The sequence below is a fragment of the Colletotrichum scovillei genome, assembly GCF_011075155.1.
Source record: "Colletotrichum scovillei strain TJNH1 chromosome Unknown Contig00006, whole genome shotgun sequence".
Lineage (NCBI taxonomy): Eukaryota > Fungi > Ascomycota > Sordariomycetes > Glomerellales > Glomerellaceae > Colletotrichum > Colletotrichum scovillei.
Genome location: NW_023336264.1, coordinates 1,767,550 through 1,787,827, shown reverse-complemented (window position 1 = coordinate 1,787,827; position 20,278 = coordinate 1,767,550). Strand labels below are relative to the sequence as shown.

Below are 20,278 nucleotides of genomic sequence, written 5' to 3'. Positions count from 1 at the left end.
TGCAATTGGGGATTAAGGTAGTCCGATATTGGGAATTGCTACCACAGATGACCGCGTGTTGTGTCAGATACACCCGATCGATACATAGCAATATAACACTAAGACAGAAAAGAAGGAAGGGGGGTGGAATGAGGTGGGAAGAGTTCATCACCGGTTGTCTTTTGCTTATTGAAGCGTGAAGTAGCTCCACCACGCAGCAGAGTCTCGACCTGATCCGTCGAACCTGGACGGACACTTGCTGTGATGGTATGGTGACGGGCATGGAGTTGTATGGGGGCATACACAAGGGCCTCTTATTGTGTATAAAGATAGTGTTTGTATTCACCTAGATGGTGGCATTGAGGATAAGGTAGGTACTTCGGGTTTACACGATACTTCATTCCATCGCGCAGCTGGACAGCCTGGATAGCCTTAATGATTCGCCAGGAATGGGTACTCTGAACTGCGTCGAGTCTCGTGGTATACGAGAAGAAGGGGTATTACTATCTCGCTATGTACGGCCGACGACATTATTTTCTTATGTTCGTCGCAGTCCCTAACTGCGGCAGGCCAGCGTCGTCCAACTTGTTCATAGACTAATACGAGAAACTAACTTTTAGTAGGATTTACGTTTACATACGAGCACGTTTTCACGATCTTCTCCGCCTTGCAGTCAAGAGACGAACACTTTAGCATGGCCAAAGTATGAGTTGTGTGTGAGAAGGTTAATTTGACTTCTTGGATTATTCCGTCAGTCTATGTCTTTTGTCATCCAAATCTGTCTGTCCTGGACACATGTGGATGAGAATTGTGGTTCAGGCCACCATCAATCTCATGGTCTGCCACATATGTCAGGAATCGGTGCTCAGAATATTATGCCTCTCAGGGGCGCGAGCAAAAGGTATACAGTAAGAAAGTGAGAAGAAAAGCAATAACGCCCCCCACCCTAAGCAATTAGTCCCAGTTACAGTCGTGCTCTGCCCCTTCAAAAGGCCAACAATGAGTCCTGGGGCCTGATGGAGTAGTAGATGGTCAAGTAGGCGCCCTTCTTCTCAGAATAGGCGAATGAAATGTACGAGTGCGTGCCTGTGGTCTTGCTCAGGTCCGAACGCGGGCTAATCAAATTAGCCAGTATTCAGTGAAGGAGAGAGAGGCATAGGAATCCACTTACAAGCAACGAGCCATGTCGTCTTGGTACTTCTCAGCGACAGCCCAGCCCCTGGAACGGAATGCTTGGGCCAAATTTGCTGAGATGACGGCGTCGCTGTCGGCGTACTGCCAAAGCGGCACGTATGCCTTCACCTCGGGCCACTTCGCGCCGGGCTTAAGCTCGAAGCCGTAGCAGATGCCCTTGTGGAGAGTGTTCACCATCTTTGGCTCCTTGTTCCAATCATCGTCGTGAGGCTCTGCCTCGTTGTGAAGTAGATGCCAAATGCCTTTAAGAATTTCGAGGCCCTTCATCGTCGCCTCGTCCTTGATCTGGCCGCCGAGAGTCACCACATTGCGGACGACGTTGAAGGCGTTCGACCGGGTGCGAGCATACACCTTGACGCGGGCTCCTTCGGCAGGGTCGATGCAATCCAGGGCGATCATCTCTACCGGAATGGCAAATGGGCAATTCTTGAAGTACTCCTCCGTGGCATTGGCAGACTGGGAAAGGTCGGCGCCCCGGGGTGACAGGGTGCGGATCGCGTCAAACGTAATGTCTTCGGTCGAAGCGCCCGTTGCGATATGCTTGAGGACCGGGAAGAAATATGCTTTGAAAACAGCCTTGGCTCCATCCAGGTCAAAGGCAAGGAACGACGTGGGCGCGCGAGTTCCCTTTGGAAGTCTGGAGAGAGTCGTCTCTGACTCCGCCTCGGTCAGGAATAGAGCGGACATGAACTGCTCAAACCACCGCGTGTCGACGCCATGAGATACCATACGCAAAGCAGGAAGTATCGCAGGAATGATCTTCTGCGCAAATGGGTCTGATGCTGAACCGCCATGCCGACCCATGGGCTCAAATGAGAAGCGAATCGAAGAGGAGCCCGAGTCGGTGATGTTCCATGATGGCTCGAACGGAGAGCCGTCGGCGGTGAGCAGGGGTTTAGTCGGGGCCGTAGCCGGGTGAGGACCCATGCACGGGACGATGATCTCCGAGAGAAGCTGGAGGTGGGCGGCACGCTGAGCCGGCGTGTAAGAGCCGGCAGCCTTCATGAAAGCATCGAGAGTCTCGGCGCAACGAACATTCCAAAAGTCTTGATCAGGCTTGTGAATATAGATGGAGCCTTGTGCCGGAAGGCATAGGTCCTTTTCCTGTTTGGCCATGGCCCGAGGGGACAGGACTTCGGACTGACTGAAGGTCATGGGTGACCTCGGTGACCTCAGAGCTCTGGGAGAGAGCTGCAGAGGGAAGGGTGACCTGGGAGTGGCCGTGTAAGCGGGCGCTGCCATAGTGGGAGCCATTGTTGCGGTGAGCTGATGCAAATATGGGTATTATAGAAGTGTTTGCGAGATGATTTTGTTCTTCGGTAACCCAAAACCAGAAAATGGGAAGACTGTCCAGGACATTATATCTCTGATGAGGTACTTCCAACCCATCAGAGTACCACACTCAGCTGCGATTGCCTCAAGCGGCTTTCTCAAGGCTGATCCTGAAACCGTCTGTCATCGCGCAGGTGGCTGGGTCGTTACGGCCTGCCGGTGCTCTGCAGGGACAACGGTAATCCAAGACTTTGGCAAAGACAGGATGGGCCAACATATGGACCCTGCCGAGGGCGTGGCAGTCCGGGGACGCATGGCTGCCAGTCGCAAGTCAACTCGGTCTCTGCAGTAAGGCCAGCCGTCTGGTAAGGTCGACGGGGAGGTTGTCCGCTGTCAAGAGCAAGTGAAGCAAAGGGTGTTCCTAGGCCGCCGGCCAGTTGCATTGAGGATACGGACACTCTCTCATGGTCCCCCCTCTGCCGGACTGCCATATTGGGCAACCACACGAGAGGAACCCACTCAAAATCCGGTGGTGTGGTCCGGAGGCGTCAATCGGGACGTGAACTTGTCCATGCCTATTTTGCGAGGAGAGAACGGGCCTCAGAGGGGCCCGCGTCTCCAGGAGATATTTCGCATTCGTTCTCCAGCCGGATAAGGTGTCTTTTCTGGCGTCACTACCGAAAGAAAAGTAGCTCAAGATGGCAGTATGTGTTTTGTGACGAAGTAATCCGTACGCGAATGATAACCATGGGATACATCGTTCGCACTGTCAAACAAGTCAGTCAAAATGCAAGCTGCGGGCTGCGGCTGCAAATGGCAACTCACAGCTACATGCTACTAGCATTGCCTCTGCGGAAAGCACAGCTGCTGTCACAACCAGCAGAACCCAAGGCCAAGGCCGCAGTGTCAGTGTGTCGGTGAGGCGCAGATAGGAGAGAAACACCGTTTAACGCCGTCCTACGCAGTAGCAGCTTGGTGTGGTCTTGGCAGGTACCAGACATCGAGATAGACTCTTGAGCTTTGGTCGCACCTTTCCTCGTTGAGAAAGTAGGCTAAGAAATCTTACCGGACACCCGGAGGATGGAAAACCAAATGGAAGATGCTTTTCGAGACGAGGGGTGTGTGAGAAGCTTCGAAACCTGGCTTCTCTGGGAGGGTGGAAGATGAGATGAAAGGCCCGCCCTCGGGCATCTACCTACAGAGAAGGACATGGCTGGAGAAAGTCTGGACTTTAGCTTCCACAGAGGGGCGCACTAGCCGAGGTGATCGGTTTAACCTGCAAAAGAATGCAACCTGGTGACAGCTTTTGGGAGACTCATGCGGGAAGAACTCAATGCGGAAGATACAGCTGTTGTTGGGGATGACCGGCGGTCTCGAATTCGGGAAAGCAAGCGAAAGGTTGCATCCAATGCCCATCGAGCAACCGAATTGCCATCTCGGAAATCGCGTAAGTTGTATTGATGGGTTACGGGGAATTGTTTCGACTGGCCGGGTTTTCATGGAATTACACTTTTACCTCTCCTCCGCGAGAACTATTTGCATAGGGAAGATGGATCCTTCCGCTTACTTCAACTACAGAAGCCCAATCTAAGACGTCCTGCCAACCTACTCTTTCCGCGCGGCTTCATGATAAGTGGAGGCTGATATCTGAAAGAAGCTGCTAGGCCGGCACGTTGGCTTGTGCATGGAAACCAGTGATCATGGGAGAAGGAGAAACGCAGGCGCACTTGCACTGCCACGGCCCGAGGCCGCGCGGGAGAACAGGGAGAATAAGAGCCACATCTGCTCGGAGCTAGCAAGTCGGAAATCGCTTCTTATCCTCTCGGTCTGTCTGTCAAGCTTCTCATTCTGAGCCCAGGGTGTCTTCGCATGTTGCCTGTCCTCACCCAGTGAGGATATGGCTGGGACCAACCCCCCCATGGAGATAAGAAAACAGACTGTGCGAAGGAGATGTGATGAGCCGTTCAAGATAGCAAAATTAACTTTGTAGAGTCGCGTGGACGTGAGAAGGATTTCAAATCCAGCGCTCGGCTGAGATAAGTTCTTTGAATCTGCCTGCCGGAAAAGAGTCGAGCAGTTCGTGGCCGAGGTCTTCTGCAGACTAGCAGAGGGCCAGCTTACGCTCTGAGGATATTGTCTGCGGGCTCGGCAGTGACATCACGCCGCATGTCTTCTGTGCTTGTGTAGGACGAACGCTCAGAATACGAAGATAGAAGGCTTCCATGCTATGACTTGTCTGTGGCTGTATCGTCTCATGCTTGCCGCGGTCCTCCTATGGAAGCAGATAAGCAGACCGTGGGCTGAGGAAGAACTCGAATGGGTAGAGTGCTGCGGCTTGAAGATTTCATGATGCACCGAAGTACAGACCAACCGTCCGAGCTTGCGTCAAAGATGATGTTCTGGTGGAGTGGGGGTTGCTGCGAGGGATACTAGCATCCTGCTGACTTAGGTAATTGAAAGTCAATGCCGACGCCGGGTGGTCGTTCAACTCCCTCCTTCAAAAGAATCCTCCTTTCCGACCATCAACGAGCATTCCGAGGAACCCCTCGGGCCGCATGTTATATATCTAGGCATAGCCGAATTATCCATGTTAGCCTGTGGCCATACAGATGCTGTGTCTGTCCCAGATGCTGGCCAGTTGTACGTATGCATTTGGCCTCCATGTCTCACTACATTGATGCCATGGCATGGAGCCCGATTTCTCATTACATCTCAAGCGGTTTGTTGTACTCGGCCCAAATATTCCATCTCAGAGCTACATTGAGTTCCCAGTTATTATATCGGCTTGATCCCATCCGATCCTTCCAACAACAGAACAACTGTGTGAAGCGAGAGGCTCAACTTTGCCATCTTTGGAAGGCGGCACAATATTTCAAGGTCTAGCTATCGGCAACGTTGCAGCTGAGAAATCCAAGAATTGAAGCTTAGCTAGGGGCTGTCTTACTATTGAAGTCTCAGCAACGGGCTCGAATTCCTGGGTGATTAATGTGTCGCCCTGGGCCCAACCACACGTCAATCAGAATGTTTCTGATCTGGATCCATGGAATTTTGGCTGGCAGAACGAGACAGCCACGCCGCCTTATTGTCATCTCAGTGCTATGCCATGTGTACCTGCCCCTTCTCCCTTATACCAGGCTGAGAACTGATCATGATCGTTACCTAGTGAATAAACCCTGCAATACCACCAGGATGGAACTCATGATTCACTCGGATACCTCAAAATAACACACATATCTGTTGCAGCCGTTTCTCATGGTTTCTTCTGTTCTTTTTGCTTCAACAGGTAGATCCCAAGTTTCCATCGCTTGGTGTGCTACAAGGACATTCCTCATCTTTTTGAGCGCTCTAGACGATCCTGGCTATGCATGATGCCTCCTTTTTGGTTTACAGTCTTCTTTACCATCAGCTATGCCTTCAACTGTGTCCTCGGTCAAGGGACTGCATACAATGTCCCACCTATGGCGTATCAGGGATGCGGTATGCTATACAACACCTTGTTGATTCTAGTAGAACGAAACGGAACCGACAATGGGCCGCTGGTTTGCCAAAATTTATGCATAGCAAATAACAGGGACTTCGCTCTCCTTCGCGATACATATTGCTACTGCTCCTTACCTTCGGCCGATATCAGATTCGTTGACACCGTTGGCGTTGTTGACAGCAACTGCAACTATATCTGCGGCGAGACTCCGCCCACAGGTTCTCCTCCTGCAAATTGTGGTGGAAACACGGGCAACCAGCTCTTATACTCTGTATATGGCAAGAGAGCAGTGCCCGTCGGCTTGTTTGCTAGCACAACGACGTCTACCACTTCTACCTCGTCTTCATCGTCCTCTTCGTCGACTTCATCTTCGTCAACGTCATCCTTGACCTCGTCGACCTCATCATCATCGTCTACCTCGTCAACGTCGTCCTCATCTACTTCATCATCTACCTCGTCGTCATCAACAACATCCTCAACGGACTCTACCTCGTCCACCTCGTCCTCATCTACTTCGTCGGCATCCACCACCCCAACCTCAACACTCACATCCTCCCCATCGTCCTCGTCTGCCTCTATCACATCAAGCTCATCCGACACTTCCACGTCAAGTACCACGTCTACCTCGTCTTCATCCTTGTCGTCGACATCCTCCACCTTTTCTTCAACACCAACTTCATCCTCATCTTCCTCGTTCTCGATTGATACCATTGTAACCTTTACCTCGCCTACATCTTTCTCGACAACATCTTCGACATCTCTCTCCTCTACTTCCCCCACGTCAACATCGGCCCCATCGCTGACTTCATCTTCCACAACATCCACCCCTTCATCCTCATCAACTGGAACCTCTTCAACCTCCTCCTCCAGTACTACTTCTTTGAGCACCTCGTCTACAAGTTCGCTTAGCAGCACTTCATCTTCCAGCACTACTACTTCAAGTTTGCCAACAACTACCTCAGTCACGACGCCTGTGATCTCGAACACTATCTCGGGATCATCAAACACTAGCAGCACTTCTATCGGTTTGACGACACCTGGCTCTATTTCCACTAGCGCATCAGGAAGCCTCTCAACTTCGACTTCCACCTCTTCAACCCTCTCATCGTCTCTGAGCACCACCTCGTTGTCCACAAGTCAGTCCTCGACAACCAGTGCCTCCACGAGTAGCCAAACCACCAGCCCCATCAGCACCCCGAGTGCAACTGCAACAAGCTCGCCACCTAACTCAACTGGGCCTCAGACACAATCGGGCGTCACTAGCGCCTCGTCTTCCTCAATATCGTCATCAACCGCAAGCCCATCTACAACAAGCTCCCCTGTTCTCCTCGGGTCCCCTTTTCTTCTTACTGTCTTAACGTCATCTACCTCTACGAGTACCGTATGAAAATTGACTCGACTCTCCATCAGAAATTCGAGGAGCATAATTGGTGACATTTGTTGTGGTGAACTTTAACGGAAGCGACTATTCTAAGCCACATACACCCTTTGTCTGGTAGCTGTCAAACAGAGACAGAAAGGCTAATCGATGCTCTTGGACTGTGAATATTCAACACACGTTCGTGATGGTCGGTGGATCATTCATGTTGAATTCCAAAAGCGGCGTGTCACCAGTTGTGAGAGAAACATTCACGAAATCCCTGGAAATAGTAATAGAATTGGAATCAGAAATAGAAACGCAAATAATCAAATACTGACATCCTCGACATAATCAAGAGAACAAATTGAAGGCAAGACACTCTTCTTTAAAGCACGAAGCTTGCACACCAGCCAACCCCGACTCCACCACCAACAGACGACGAGGCAATAACACGTCCCAAGGATCTACGAGATCCTGCCATCGTAAGAATTCATTATCATCTGTGTTTAGTTTCTCTGAAACGGCAACGTCTTCATCGCACATACCTCAACAGCAGCGTGTGGACATCCAGCTCTCGAAGTCTGATGGCTGACTAAATCCCGCATGTGGGCCGTCTTACACCGTTTGCCCTTACTAGCCCAAGCGAATCCGCACATCGTGGGTACATATTTGACTATTCCTGCACAAAACGACATCAAGCATCTGTAGTGTAGTGGTTATCATCCTTGCCTTCCACTCATTTGACTGAATAGCAAGGGACCCGATTTCGATTATCGGCGGATGCATACAAGACCACATTTACCTTTTGCCTTACTCGGGGTTCTTTTTGCCTCTTGACTAGGGTCTATAGAGACAAGTAGACAAATCACGCCAATCACGTCGATCTTTTGTTCTCCCATGAAGTCCGAAACTCCGTGCAGAGAATAAGTGAAGGGCTTTCCAGAGTTGGTTTCAATCTTCTCTTGCTCAGGTTTCAAGACTTTTGCTATGAACTATCACGTCGTCCCCCATGGTGTTTCCAGTCCTGAGCACTCTAGTAGGGCAAGATGGACTCAGGCAAAGCCGGAGGTGTGTCGTCTTACGACTTGAACCTCAAGTTGGCGTCAATTTTCTTCATTACCCAAAAGAGCAACTATGAACCAACTTCATATCTTAACCTCTCGGATCTGCGGCCGATTGAAGCGGCCAGGTAGGCAGGAAATCGAGTTGCATCACGAGTCAAAATAGGGTTGCCTTTATCTCTGGAGCAGCTTGACAAATGGACTCGTTGTTAACAAACAATCATTGATCTGCACCATTCACCTGCTTTTGCGTATGTTGCGGTGAGTCTGTCAGGGTACATTCTCCTGAGTCTGATCTTCCTGTCGTCGAGTTCCCCTGTCTCTCGATATCTCCTCGAAACTGGAAGTAGTCAAAGTCCTTCGCCGCCCCAAGCGATGAGATTGACCCCCTACATGTATGTACCTATCAGCAGCACGCGAGAGACGGCTTGGGGTGTATTTAATAACATAGCCTGTGGCTGTGAGGGCGTCAAACGCCTTTTTTCACACATGCCCCCTAGGGAACCCTACAATCATCTCTCCGAAACTATCGTCGAAAGCTTGAATGGCGAAGATATCATTAGGGTCAGAGCCTTTTGAAGTCAAGAGAGCTGGACAATACGCGTGGATCGTGGTCGTGGTCGCAATGTTCAGTCCCTTAACAGAATGCTGTGTTTCCTGAACTAATCGCGCAAAGATTCAAGAGACTGCATCCTCAAGCTGCCCTAACCGAACGCAAGGAGTGTGCAGGTTTTACTGTCCCTCGTTTGTGTCTCGAAGCGCGTCGGTTCCTCTAGTCGGATAGGCAAGGCTGGTCTCCTTGATGGCGCTGGACCTGATGCCGTTGCCAATAACCAGCCCGTTTCGGGAGGCGAGTGGTCACATATCTCTTATAAGACCCAAGAAAGAACATCAGGGCCATAGATAAAACGAGCCGACTGCTCAACCCCCCCGCCATATAATCAAGTTATCTCAAATCGTAAGTCCCACTTGCTTAAATACACTTACAAAAGTCCTGGATGCCTACTTCTCTTTAGTACCTCAAGACTTCTACAAAAGCAACCATTTACGACGGATCAAGGTGACAGTAGACGGCTCAGGCCTAATATGTCTCATGAGGTTGATTCCAACGCGACGTTACCGAGTAAAATCCTGGCAGGAACGAGCCGCCGACGTAGCGGCACTGGCCTTTGCGATATAACCAACTCAACTTGAAGTACTTTATATGAATGTACCCCACCCCAGTACTCACCCTAGGTCAGAGAAATACACAACCTTCAGTCGAATATTCCCTTCTTCCCAACCAGGCAGATATTGAGGCATCAGTAAGCATTTTGCAGTTTTTCAAATAGAGAGGCCTCGGAGGATAACCTGCACCTGGATTCTTTGACAGGAGATACGGCAGTCCACGCCCTCAAACGGGCTTCGGGTTCGTATGACTTCCCGGTCAAACCATCTCCTTCTTGGCTTTTTGGGAAGAGAATAACTCACGGAGGCATATCCCAGCTCAGTGGACCGCGACGAAAGTTATAGCGCGCCCAGTACTCGCCTCGGCAATGTGGGATGCCGAGATGAGGAATCAGGAGCCCGTCTACGGTCTGCATGACTAGTCATGCAATACTGATATGAATGGTCCAAGACCAGAGTTCTTTGGTCTTGAAAGTTTCCTTGAAGGAGCCTAGCATGATATCCAATCGGTGGTCGGCGAGTGAGAGCAAAAGGAAAGAAGAATAACAGTAGGAAGAGGAGATGACAACACTTGTTGTCCGTCAAACCCTCGTCTCGGCATTGCTAATCAGATGAAGTGAATTCGTCTTGACGAGACTGCCAATCCTACAAACGGCACACAGTTCAGAGTCTTTGCAAGGTCAAGCTCCACGCTGCAACGGAAGACACGAAAACAACGCAGCCCAGCAAAGCCTCCCGGTCCTCCCGTAGACCTCCTTACTGGAAAGGGAATGTGGAGAACGCCCTCTTCGCCGAAATGTCGTCAGACTTCGGAGGCGCGTCTCGCAGCGGATCTGTACTCTCCCCACCCCGTCCGGAAGGTCGGACGGGCGGGTTCGCGTTCCCACCCCCACAATCCCGGAGCAGCATCCGGGAGCGGGTTGGACGGGCTGGGCCAGGAATGGTAAGCTGCGCCAAGCCGTCAGCCGTTGTGTATTTCCCTTGCCCACATTCCCTCTCCTGTCGGCCGGGATTCTCAGCTGTAGCTGTGCGTCCCCTTGACCGCAACGCAGTTGAATATTGGAAAGTCTTTCTCGTTTCCATCCAATGAAAGCAAGCCCTGAGCAATTATCTAGGAAGGACGTGCTTGCAGCTCTCGGGAAAGCTAAGGGCAACCTAGTCCCGCGACATTGGGGCCGATGCCAAAGATCAAGGTAGAGCGACTGCGATCGCAGAACCTTCTCTCTACCCTGTCCTCTTCCATACCGCCCTTACGCCCGCCGCTCTTCACGGGGAGGGCAGAGCGGACAGCGGGAGCGGCAGACTGTAGTCTTTTAGCCTATCTGTGAGTTCAGCTGGGTAAATCATCACGCAATAGACGTTACTTGAGGGAAAGCGGCTGTTGCGGCTACAGCCGGCTTGCCCGTTGCAGCACTTACACCCGATGGCACATGCGAGGCTTGAGCTGCACCCTTGAATCCCACGGTAAGCCCTACGGTAGGGCTGTTGCTGGCTATGCGGGCGCCATCTCGGCGGCAACTAGGCCTTGGGTATTCTCAGAGCCAATCAGTGATGTGCGGTAGTCTTCTCAATCCCACGGCGGCGAAGGAATGTCGTTGGACGGAAGCTGGGGCTGAGCTGGAGGTTCCAACGGGGTGTGATTCTGTGGCTGACTGTGCCTGATGCGGCCACCCTGAGGCATGTTCTCGCAATTTGCAGCGTATACGCTTTTTAGAGCAACTATCCTGCAGTCAAACATGTGGCCATGTGTATTTTGTGAGACTTGATGACTATCTTTGCAATTCACAGCGGCCGCAATATCCGTAGCGGCTTCTGGTGCCTTTGAGCGGTACTAGTGGCCCAACAGAGACTTTTCTTCTCAAGGACTCCAAGGTTTGGCATGCCCGCCAACGGTACTGCAAACGCGAAACATCCCCAAAGATGCCTTGGGATCGTAAGATCGGCAACAACCACAGACAATTAGCCGTAAGCCTTTGTCAGCGATCTCTATTTTTATGTGAGAAATGTATAAGCTTAAAGCAAAGCAGGATTTTTCCGAATGGACGAATTCGATACGCTCGGGAAAAGGTGCCATCCTTTTGCCACTGAGCTCATTCATCATGGCCTCTCTTCGTCTTTGTTTCGAGCTGTCGATCATGGTGGAAGGGTTGGGAGAAGGACACCCGATGACCTCCATCGTCTTTCTTTTTGTCCCCGCATAGCCGCTCGCCTTCTGAGCCGCATAGTTTGATCTTTGATCGGTTGTCCGTCGGGAGGCATACGACGTTGATGATGCTACCATGGCTGACTGAGAACAGTGCTCAGATGCGAAGCAACAGGATGAGCCTGCGAGCCTGGCTGATCGTTCGATTACGATAGAAAGTTCTGGCAGGTTCATCCCTCGAGACGGCATCCAACCTGCCGTCCAGTGTACCGTGCCCACCCCGCGTGCAACGAGCCGAGACCCGGTCAACGAGAGAATCGATGGGTGGCTTCTTGCCACAAATACTGTGCAGTCGGAGATACAGCCCGGTCTGCAGCGATGATTAGAGTTTAAAGGTCGTCGTTTCAATGGGTTGTCCAGCACCGACGAGTCTGTGTCAGATTTTCTGGTTGCCAACAGAGTTTTGCTGAACAGCCGCCTTCGGCACCACCGCGGCCAAATCAATCGACATTGCTCACGTCTGGGCTGTGGACATCGCATGAATACGCACTGGCATTGCGCGGGTGTCCAGCGACTTCAGCCTTACGCGAGCCGCTTGGATACGTTGGCGACAACACGGATATTTTCTGCCCTGTTGCCACGCTGGATTTTCATTCCAGACGTAGACGTAGAGATCCTTGGAACGGTCTGTGATGCCAGGATAACCACCATGGTGAGAGACTTCAACCATACGGATCTGAGCCAGCCAGTAGCGGTGAAAGCTTTGGTTGCATTGCTGAAGGAGTCGTTCGAGACAGGGGGGCCGGATTGGGACGCGTACAATGTAAGGTAAGCTTTGCTGGGTTGAGTCCTGGATCCAGCGTCTGAGCTATGCGCAACAGACCCTCGGACGAGACGAATGAGACAAGACGTTCTGCTCTTGGAGAAGGTCTGTAACCAGGGAGTTGGCACATTTGGAGGTTTAGGAGTCTGACGACTTGGCCAGGACATTTGTGCTCCCACCATGCCGCTAGAAGGAATATTGCTATCCCAATATCTTTGTTCGTGCGTGTGAGCGTGCGTGTGAGCGTGCGTGTGAATGTGCCAATCAAGAAAGAATTAGTGTGTGAGCGACAAGTCAGCCATGGTTTCGAGGAGTGACCTTCGCTCTTCGTACGAATCGAGGTCGCCCTGGCCTCGCTCACCAAAGCTGCAGACGCTCAACAGTTCCTCTTTTAAGCAGTTGCTTGTAACGCCCAAACTGGGTTCACAAGAAGCCCCGATGAAGTAAGTGCATCGCTGGTAGTTGCTCGCCTCGCAGGGTGCGCAGCGAACCCAGGAGGTGCCAGGAGCAGATATGGTAATGGAAGGGATCACTGGACCGGGCTTGAATCCTCAGCTGCTATAGAGTCTTGCAGATCATTTCCAGCAATGGGGTTTGGTAAATGCCCATGGTGAAGTTTGAATAGCAGGAGCGGTGAATCGTCCAATGTTTCCGATGGGCGTTGCTCATTTCTTCGGCTGATCTGGCCGTAGAGCCACAGCTTGCCTTCCAGAAAGAGATGATACAGCGGTCTTGAGTCAGGAGATTTGACGGCATAGTTGACCACTCCAGGAGTTCAGAGTCCAGACTTGGGTTCACGAAAACGAGGCCAAGACGCAGACGAGGCGAGACTGATAGTGGAGGGGTCACGGTAGGTGCGTGTTGCGGTAGAACGGAGGGAGGGTGACCGGTGGACGGCTAAGACGGCTGGGTACGGGTACCTGTAAAGGGCACACTTCCATGCAGCGGGAAGTTCGAGACGCGGTTGATGCCCCCAGGGATGTTGGAGATTTGCCTGCGCTGGCACGCTGCGGAGTCTTCTGGTGCGGAGTGGAGTTGTTGCCCGCCGGGTATCCGTCTCGGTGCCCTAGCCTGTCCGTACGGACCTATTTAAGTTTCTGTGAGAATAGATTAGGTCGCCGAAAGTAAGGGTATACTGTGTAGTGATTGCTGATGGCCAAGAAACAATCAGCCTGGGACGTTTGAGCGGGATTGCAGGAAAGGCCTGTGTAGAGGTTGGACTAATTTGTAGTGGGCAACGGGCGGTGAACCCGTCGCAAGAAGAGATGACGATGATGATGCTCGCGAAGGTCTGGATAAACTCTGATTAGCCTGGAAGATACAGTTGGACATGTTACTTCGGATGCTGCTCGACGGGCAACGTCAAGACGGTGAATGGAGGCATAAGACGGCAGGCCACGGGTGTAAGTTACTTGGATGAGGGGAAGAGGACGGGAGACACCTCAAGCAGCTGCCGCCGTAGAGAGGCCAGAGCTGTTGGGGAGTAGCTGTGTGACCTGAGTCTATGAGTCTGTAAGGTGCGGTAGGTTCGGTCAGGTTGCATTTGCTCGCGCAGGCGGTGCAGCCATAGGGCCACTGGATTTGACTTTCTCGGTAGGCAGAGGCAGAGCTGCATTCATGACCGGTGAGTAGAGAGGATACCCTTGCCGGAGGTCATGCAGAAACGGGAAACGAAGGCCGTGGACCTGAAGCCCGCGTGGTCCCCCGTGGCACCCCCCAGACAGAGTGTTTGTCTGGAAGATCGATGCGATGCGATGCGGTGCAGTGCTGAGCTGCAAGGCTGGTGGTGCTGGCGCCGGTTGCCAGTGCGCCAACGTCTCGAGAAGGGGGTACGTGAGCAACAGATAGATGAAGGAGCTTGCTGTAGACGGAGACTGGGGACGGGGGAAACAATCAAGATGTTGCGAAGAGAAGAAAGCACAACAATGAAAGAGTGCCGTAAATTGTAAGCATACGCGCATACGGATAGATGGGTAGGTGTAGCATCATTGATGGGTGTGCTTTGTTGAATGAGGAAGGGAGTTGAGGCTGTCTCGGAGAGAGCATCCGTCCCCACGCACTTGGGCAGGAGAGGAAAGGTCCCATCTACTTCAGGGCTCGGTACGGAGACAGCCAAGCCGGAATGTACCTTAACTTCGCCCTGTCTTGGAATCTGGAACTTGTCGGCCCTGTCAGCTGCTGCCTATCTCAGACCTGCCTACTGTCTGTCAGGGCCTCAGGAGGAAGAGAAGGAGGAGCGCCCGGCGGCATGGCCCGCTGCGAAAGTCCAAGGGGCGCCTCAGATGGTCAGACTACTCGTAAGTACCTTACCTAAGGTACCTTACCTCGTAGGGGATGAAGTAATACTACCTATGATCACTAAAGGGTACGCTTCCCACCTCATATGCCTGCTGCTTCGTGTATCTAGCTTGGTGTAGGTACCGGTATCTCGCCTGAAGTTTGAACAACCTGAACTCAAGAAAGGAACAAGAAGATGTTCAAATGCTCTGTGTTGATGAGGCAAGCACGGGACGTATTTGCTCCCGGCCACTACTCTCTTTCCCTTGCGGTGTGCGGCAAGGTAACTTGTGGATTATGGATCACGGAGCTTTAGACTTTAGACTTTGACGCCTCCATCATTCACATCCCCGGCGTCTCGTTGGCACCCTGGCATCACGGAGTCACGGACCAGCTACGCATACAGACACAGACTACTCCGTAATACGGATCCCAATTTCTACGAATACTTTTCCTTTCACAGGCCTCTCGTTGATTACACTCGCATCGATTCCATGGATCGGTCTGGAGCCAAGCACTAATCTCTACCCAACAAATCATCCCGCCTGGCCCGCCGGCCGGGTCTCATTCCATCTACCTGATCCCATCGTCGCCATCCAATCCAGAGTGTCATCTATTCAAACCTACGGGGTAGTCTATTGCATAGGTAAACGGAAAATGACTGGCCCATACGGAGTACTGCGTCAGTGTGTGTTGACACTCGACAGGAAAGCGTCCCTTACACTCTATTACACCGTAGACTTGGACTTGGACCGACTGATCAGGCCAGTTCCACCAACAAGTGCCAACTCTGTCCAAGGATCGGCCATCTGTCAATACTCTGCTTCGACCAACAAACTTGGATTCGGGCTTTGTTTGCTTCATCGACAGCAACCTTATCCCCGCTGTCACTCCAAGTTAGCTTTTGGTCGAATACCCTGACATACCCCGAGCAGTCTCGCCCCCTCCTTCCCCTCGCGTCTTTGAAAGCATCTGGTCCAGCCTGGCCAGTGCCCTTGGGAAGTTGGGATTTCTCTCCTTGGTCCAAGGGGCGAAATTGGGAGGGATGGCTGGAGCCAGACCCTTCGTCTCTCAACTCAGACGAGTCACGAACGACGTCGAGGAGTCCCCCAAGCTTTCTGGGGACTGCCCGGACCACGTGCAGCCACCAAAAGCCAGAGGTAATTACCTACCTGCGGATGGTGATTCTGTACGAATGGGCAAATAGACGCAGACGTGTTGCTCAGTATTATCGGCTTGTCCAGCCTATTGGATGGTCCTCTCCCTCGTACACCCATTTTCTGATTCGTTTGACCTCGCGAGATAGGTAGGCACCTTATGCTGGCTGCTCTGAAGACTGGGACCAACCTCCCTTAGGTTTGGTTATATTACACCTCGACTCGTCCCGACCTGGGTTTCCCAACTTCATGACATCAGAAGAGAAGCCCGAGAATTCAAACGCAAAAAGATTGCCCTGACTGCATTGCTGTGTATCCGTCCATCCATTCATACATAGACAATACTTCGTACTTCTGCCCCGGCGGACTTTGAGCCAGCACCAGCACTCCGGCCACACAAGGTCTATCCAGACTCGAGTGCGATACCTTAACAGCTAAGAGGGACCAGTTCACTTGGCAAAGACGCGCGAACGCAGACTGCCATTGTTTTTCATCCGGACATCGTTGCTCGTCCTATCTATCTCGAGTCCCTGAGGTCACCGCACTTGTTGATCGTCACCACAGATGCCTCGGGTGCCAATAACTCTTTAAAAAGAGGCATCCCTACTTGTAGACACCCGACGTCTATCGTCCCGTGCCTATTTGTATACCTACCTATCACTACTCTCTGTACGGACGCCAGAACCACAACCACCATCTTTTGCACCACACACTGGCACACACACAAAAGATCCAAAACCAACTCCAATCCACTGCACGCTAGCGGCACTGAGACAAGCCCTCGAAACTTGCGCCACCGGTTTGTCGTACCAGACCCTGTCCCGTTCTTGTCTCTGGTCTTGTCTGGCCCTGCAACCCGCACTGCAGCTTGCAGCCTTCCTTGACGTCCCACACGTCCACCAACGCCTCTCGGGACTCTCGCTGCTCCAAGGCACGGCACGGTCTGCGGCCTGGAGCACAAAAGTGCGTGGTGAGCAACAGCATCCCATCTTCGCCAACCCCGGTCCACTCGGCTCCTCCTGCGTTGTCCATCATCAAAGAGTCCTGCTCTAACCTGCTGAGCATTAGCGTCTGGAACCAACTCCAGTCCCCACGCCTTTCGCCCTGGCCTATCCTGGCCTGTGCTCTCTTGCACCTTACTCGACGTCTTCTGGACCTCTGGAAGAACATACGAACCATAAGAGACTCTTCCTCCTCGTTGTACACCACCACTCACACTCTCTCGTCTGAGTCTTGGCGAACAACACAACCATAGGACGAGAACACTTTAGCAACTGGGCTTTGCTTACGCCTTCGATCCTCTTCCGCCCGCCTTCTCTCACTCTCTCATCCTCATTCTCATTCTATCTCATTCTCTCTCCATCTCTGGTCTCTTTCTCTCTCTTCTCTCTCTTGCAAACAACAACCCCAGATTGCTCGCAGTACCCTCCTTGTACCCCGAGCCACCAGTGCCACCCCCATCCACCAACTCGTCCCATCCTCTAAACAGTGCCATCTCGCCTTGTTGCCCCCGGGACGCTAGCCTGGTGTGGACGCTACTGGCGCTTTTCTCCCGGCACCTCAACCTGCCTATCCTCACAGCTTACGGCTACACAGCACTTCTCCCAAGTTCCCAGAGACCTCGACCCTCTCTCCAATCTGCGCCGCCCCCCTCCTCCTCCTGCTGCTGCTCCTCACCCCCCTCCCCCCCCCCCTCTACGCCTGAACTGGGACCTGGACCTGGACCCTCATCAGGACACGCCTATCCGCTTCCCACTTCTCTTTCTACCGTTTTCCCATTTCTTTCCCATAACTACTACCTTCACAACATAGTTGTCCAACACACGTCGAAAGTAGGATCGCGACCATGGACTTCTCTCACCAGTATTTCGCGCAAGCGCAGCCGTACCAGTTCATGGGCATCCCGCCCCTAACGCCATCCCATTCAAACTCGGCAGGTTCAGACGACTTCAACACAACATCTCCACCAGTAAGTCGAATCCAAACGGGCATTCCTTTCCCGACTCGAGCCCCCAATACCCACAGGTCACTGGTGGATTGCTGCTTAGCGTACTGCGACATGCACTTACACAATCATGACCGATCAGGACGTCTACGCCGAATATCCCAACGACCAGCAGCACTTCAACAACTTTGATAACTATGCTGCTGCCCAGCAGTTCAATCCCCAGCATACATCATTCCCCGGCCCTCCTGGCCCACCGACACCACCGAACCATGGCCTGCCCGTACAGCAGCCCGTACAACAGCAACGAACACAACACAATGGAATGAGTGCTCCCCCGGTACAGCAGATCAAGGCTCAGCCCGATGCTCTCGTTCACAAGCAGGAGCCCCTCGACGATCATTCTCGTCGGGGACAGTCAAATTCGGACGATGAAGAAAACATGACGCCCGCGCAATCGAGGAGGAAAGCACAAAACCGCGCCGCGTACGTTGTTTCTCTGCTTTCCGTGTTCATCGTCTAAGACGGCATGGCATTTCTCAGTGTTCTGTATCACTAACAGGAACCTCACAGGCAACGCGCATTCCGGGAACGAAAGGAGAGACACGTCAAGGACCTGGAGGCCAAGCTCGCGAACCTAGAGGCGGAGGCTCAGCAAAAGTCGACTGAAAACGAACGACTCAAGCGTGAGATGCAAAAGATCAGCACCGAAAATGAGATTCTACGTGCAACCTCGTCGATGAACGGCCACCACAGCTCTGCGTCACCAGAACCCCGGACAACAGGTCCCATGCACTACAACCCGAAGGACTTCTACACAGACCTGCTAGCGCCGCACAATAACAAGACGCCGAGTCATCGAGTCGCTATTTCATCCGACGGCGAACGCTTGCTGGCAGCGGGCGCTACGTGGGACTTCATCATCAGCCACCCGCTGTTCAAGAGAGGTCTGGTGGACGTCGGCGACGTAAGCGAAAGACTCAAGAATCAAGCACGATGCGACGGCCAAGGCCCTGTATTTTCGGAGCGCTGCATCATCGAAGCCATCGAAGGTAGCGTTGCGAGCGGGAGTGACGAACTGCTCTAGAGTGAAGAGACTAGGCAGCCCGCAGAGAATCCCAACAGCGGGACCCGAGGGGTGCGCTTTGTAAGCGACGTGCAGCACTACAGTACCTCCAAGGTGCAGGGCAACGGACACAACACCGCGGCCCGCCCGTGCATCGGGGCTAAGGTTCGGCGTTTGGTTCCATTTGGTTACACGGAGTCAAACAAACGGAAGGGGGAACGAGACGCTTGCTAAAACGACGTACGATATCAGGGCTCGACCTGTTTTTTGCATCATGGCCAATTCAATCTTTGTGACGCTACTTGACGGGCAGTACCGACAGCACGAAGTATATGACGTGGCAAACTATTTCTACTAGACGAAATGGCGTCTTTTTACACGGGGAATCACAAAGGACGCTGCACGGCGACGACCACGACATAGGCAACAAAGATGTCGTCGCCGGCAGGGGCTTTATGGGCTTTGGAGCATGTTGGACATCATCGGATAACGCCAGAGGAAGCGTGCACGATCTTATCTTGGGCAGCACAAGTTGCCTCGTCGGTATGCTCGGAAATTTTGCGTGTTTTTTTCTTTCTTTCTTTTTGGGGCAAATTGCATGCTATTCGGGGTGACTCTGGTCTCCTTTGCCCAAGGCGATTTCCAAGCGAAGGAAGAAGGGCGATTGGACTGCTTGGCTGAGGTGGTTAGGGAGGATCTGACTTTAGATCCTTTTTCTTCTTCTCGGTATGATGTGATGGGGTGGGTTCCTTTGGATGCGAGTATACTTCATCGAGATATCGTTGAGGAAGAAACATGGCATTATCTTGATATGTCTGGTGCTTCGCTCTCGTACCGTTTGACGTGCACAGGAGGAGACCGCTATAGTGATTCCAGTGATGGAGGACCATCACTTCTCAACGCTTGCTCAGGGTCTCGTCGGCGTCTCGGAGCGAGCGGCGAGAAGGCGGCAACAGGCGGGGTTCCGCCGGCGCCTGGCTGCGCCGTACTTTGTCTGACTGAAATGCCGCCAATAGGGTCTGACTACCATGTATTACCCCAGGCGAGGGTCATCACCCTCTTCCATCCGATCCTTTCTCGATCGATGATTCCATTGATACTGTTTCCTTCGCCCGAACCCCAATCTGTCACATTTCCCGGGGGTTCCCTTTGTCGGGTCTTTTTTTTTTCTTTTTCCCTTTCTTCCCATCACTAAGTACCTACTATAGGCACCCGTATTCTTGGCTACTTTACTTTTACATAGGTGGGTTTGTCGGTTCACTTTACTCGTAAAGTCGCCGAAGATCCGAGGGAGGGGGGGGGGGGTCCGGGAAAATTGCAATGAACCTTGGGCGAGGTAAGGTGATGTAGGAA

General features: G+C 52.4%; 2 protein-coding genes across 2 annotated transcripts; one reads left to right on the top strand and one right to left on the bottom strand.

Moving 5' to 3' along the window:
- Positions 1-964: 964 nt before the first annotated feature.
- Positions 965-2,427, bottom strand: HER10_EVM0012344 (aromatic prenyltransferase; the record flags this gene model as incomplete). Its single annotated transcript, XM_035481741.1, has 2 exons — positions 965-1,094; positions 1,151-2,427. 2 exons carry the CDS (start codon positions 2,425-2,427, stop codon positions 965-967), a joined length of 1,407 nt encoding a protein of 468 aa, XP_035333497.1.
- A 14,475-nt stretch (positions 2,428-16,902) lies between these two features.
- HER10_EVM0001490 (bZIP transcription factor) lies at positions 16,903-20,150 on the top strand. Its single transcript, XM_035471235.1, has 3 exons — positions 16,903-17,883; positions 18,002-18,345; positions 18,433-20,150. Exons 1-3 carry the CDS (start codon positions 17,761-17,763, stop codon positions 18,944-18,946), a joined length of 981 nt encoding a protein of 326 aa, XP_035332167.1. The 5' UTR covers positions 16,903-17,760; the 3' UTR covers positions 18,947-20,150.
- The last annotated feature ends 128 nt before the right edge of the window (positions 20,151-20,278 follow it).

Bases quoted from the DNA above. Each gene is read 5' to 3' on its own strand.
- HER10_EVM0001490 (XM_035471235.1), top strand. From the start codon at position 17,761: ATGGACTTCTCTCACCAGTATTTCGCGCAAGCGCAGCCGTACCAGTTC. The intron at 17,884-18,001 runs GTAAGTCGAATC...ATGACCGATCAG, and splicing joins TCAACACAACATCTCCACCA to GACGTCTACGCCGAATATCC. The intron at 18,346-18,432 runs GTACGTTGTTTC...GGAACCTCACAG, and splicing joins AAAGCACAAAACCGCGCCGC to GCAACGCGCATTCCGGGAAC.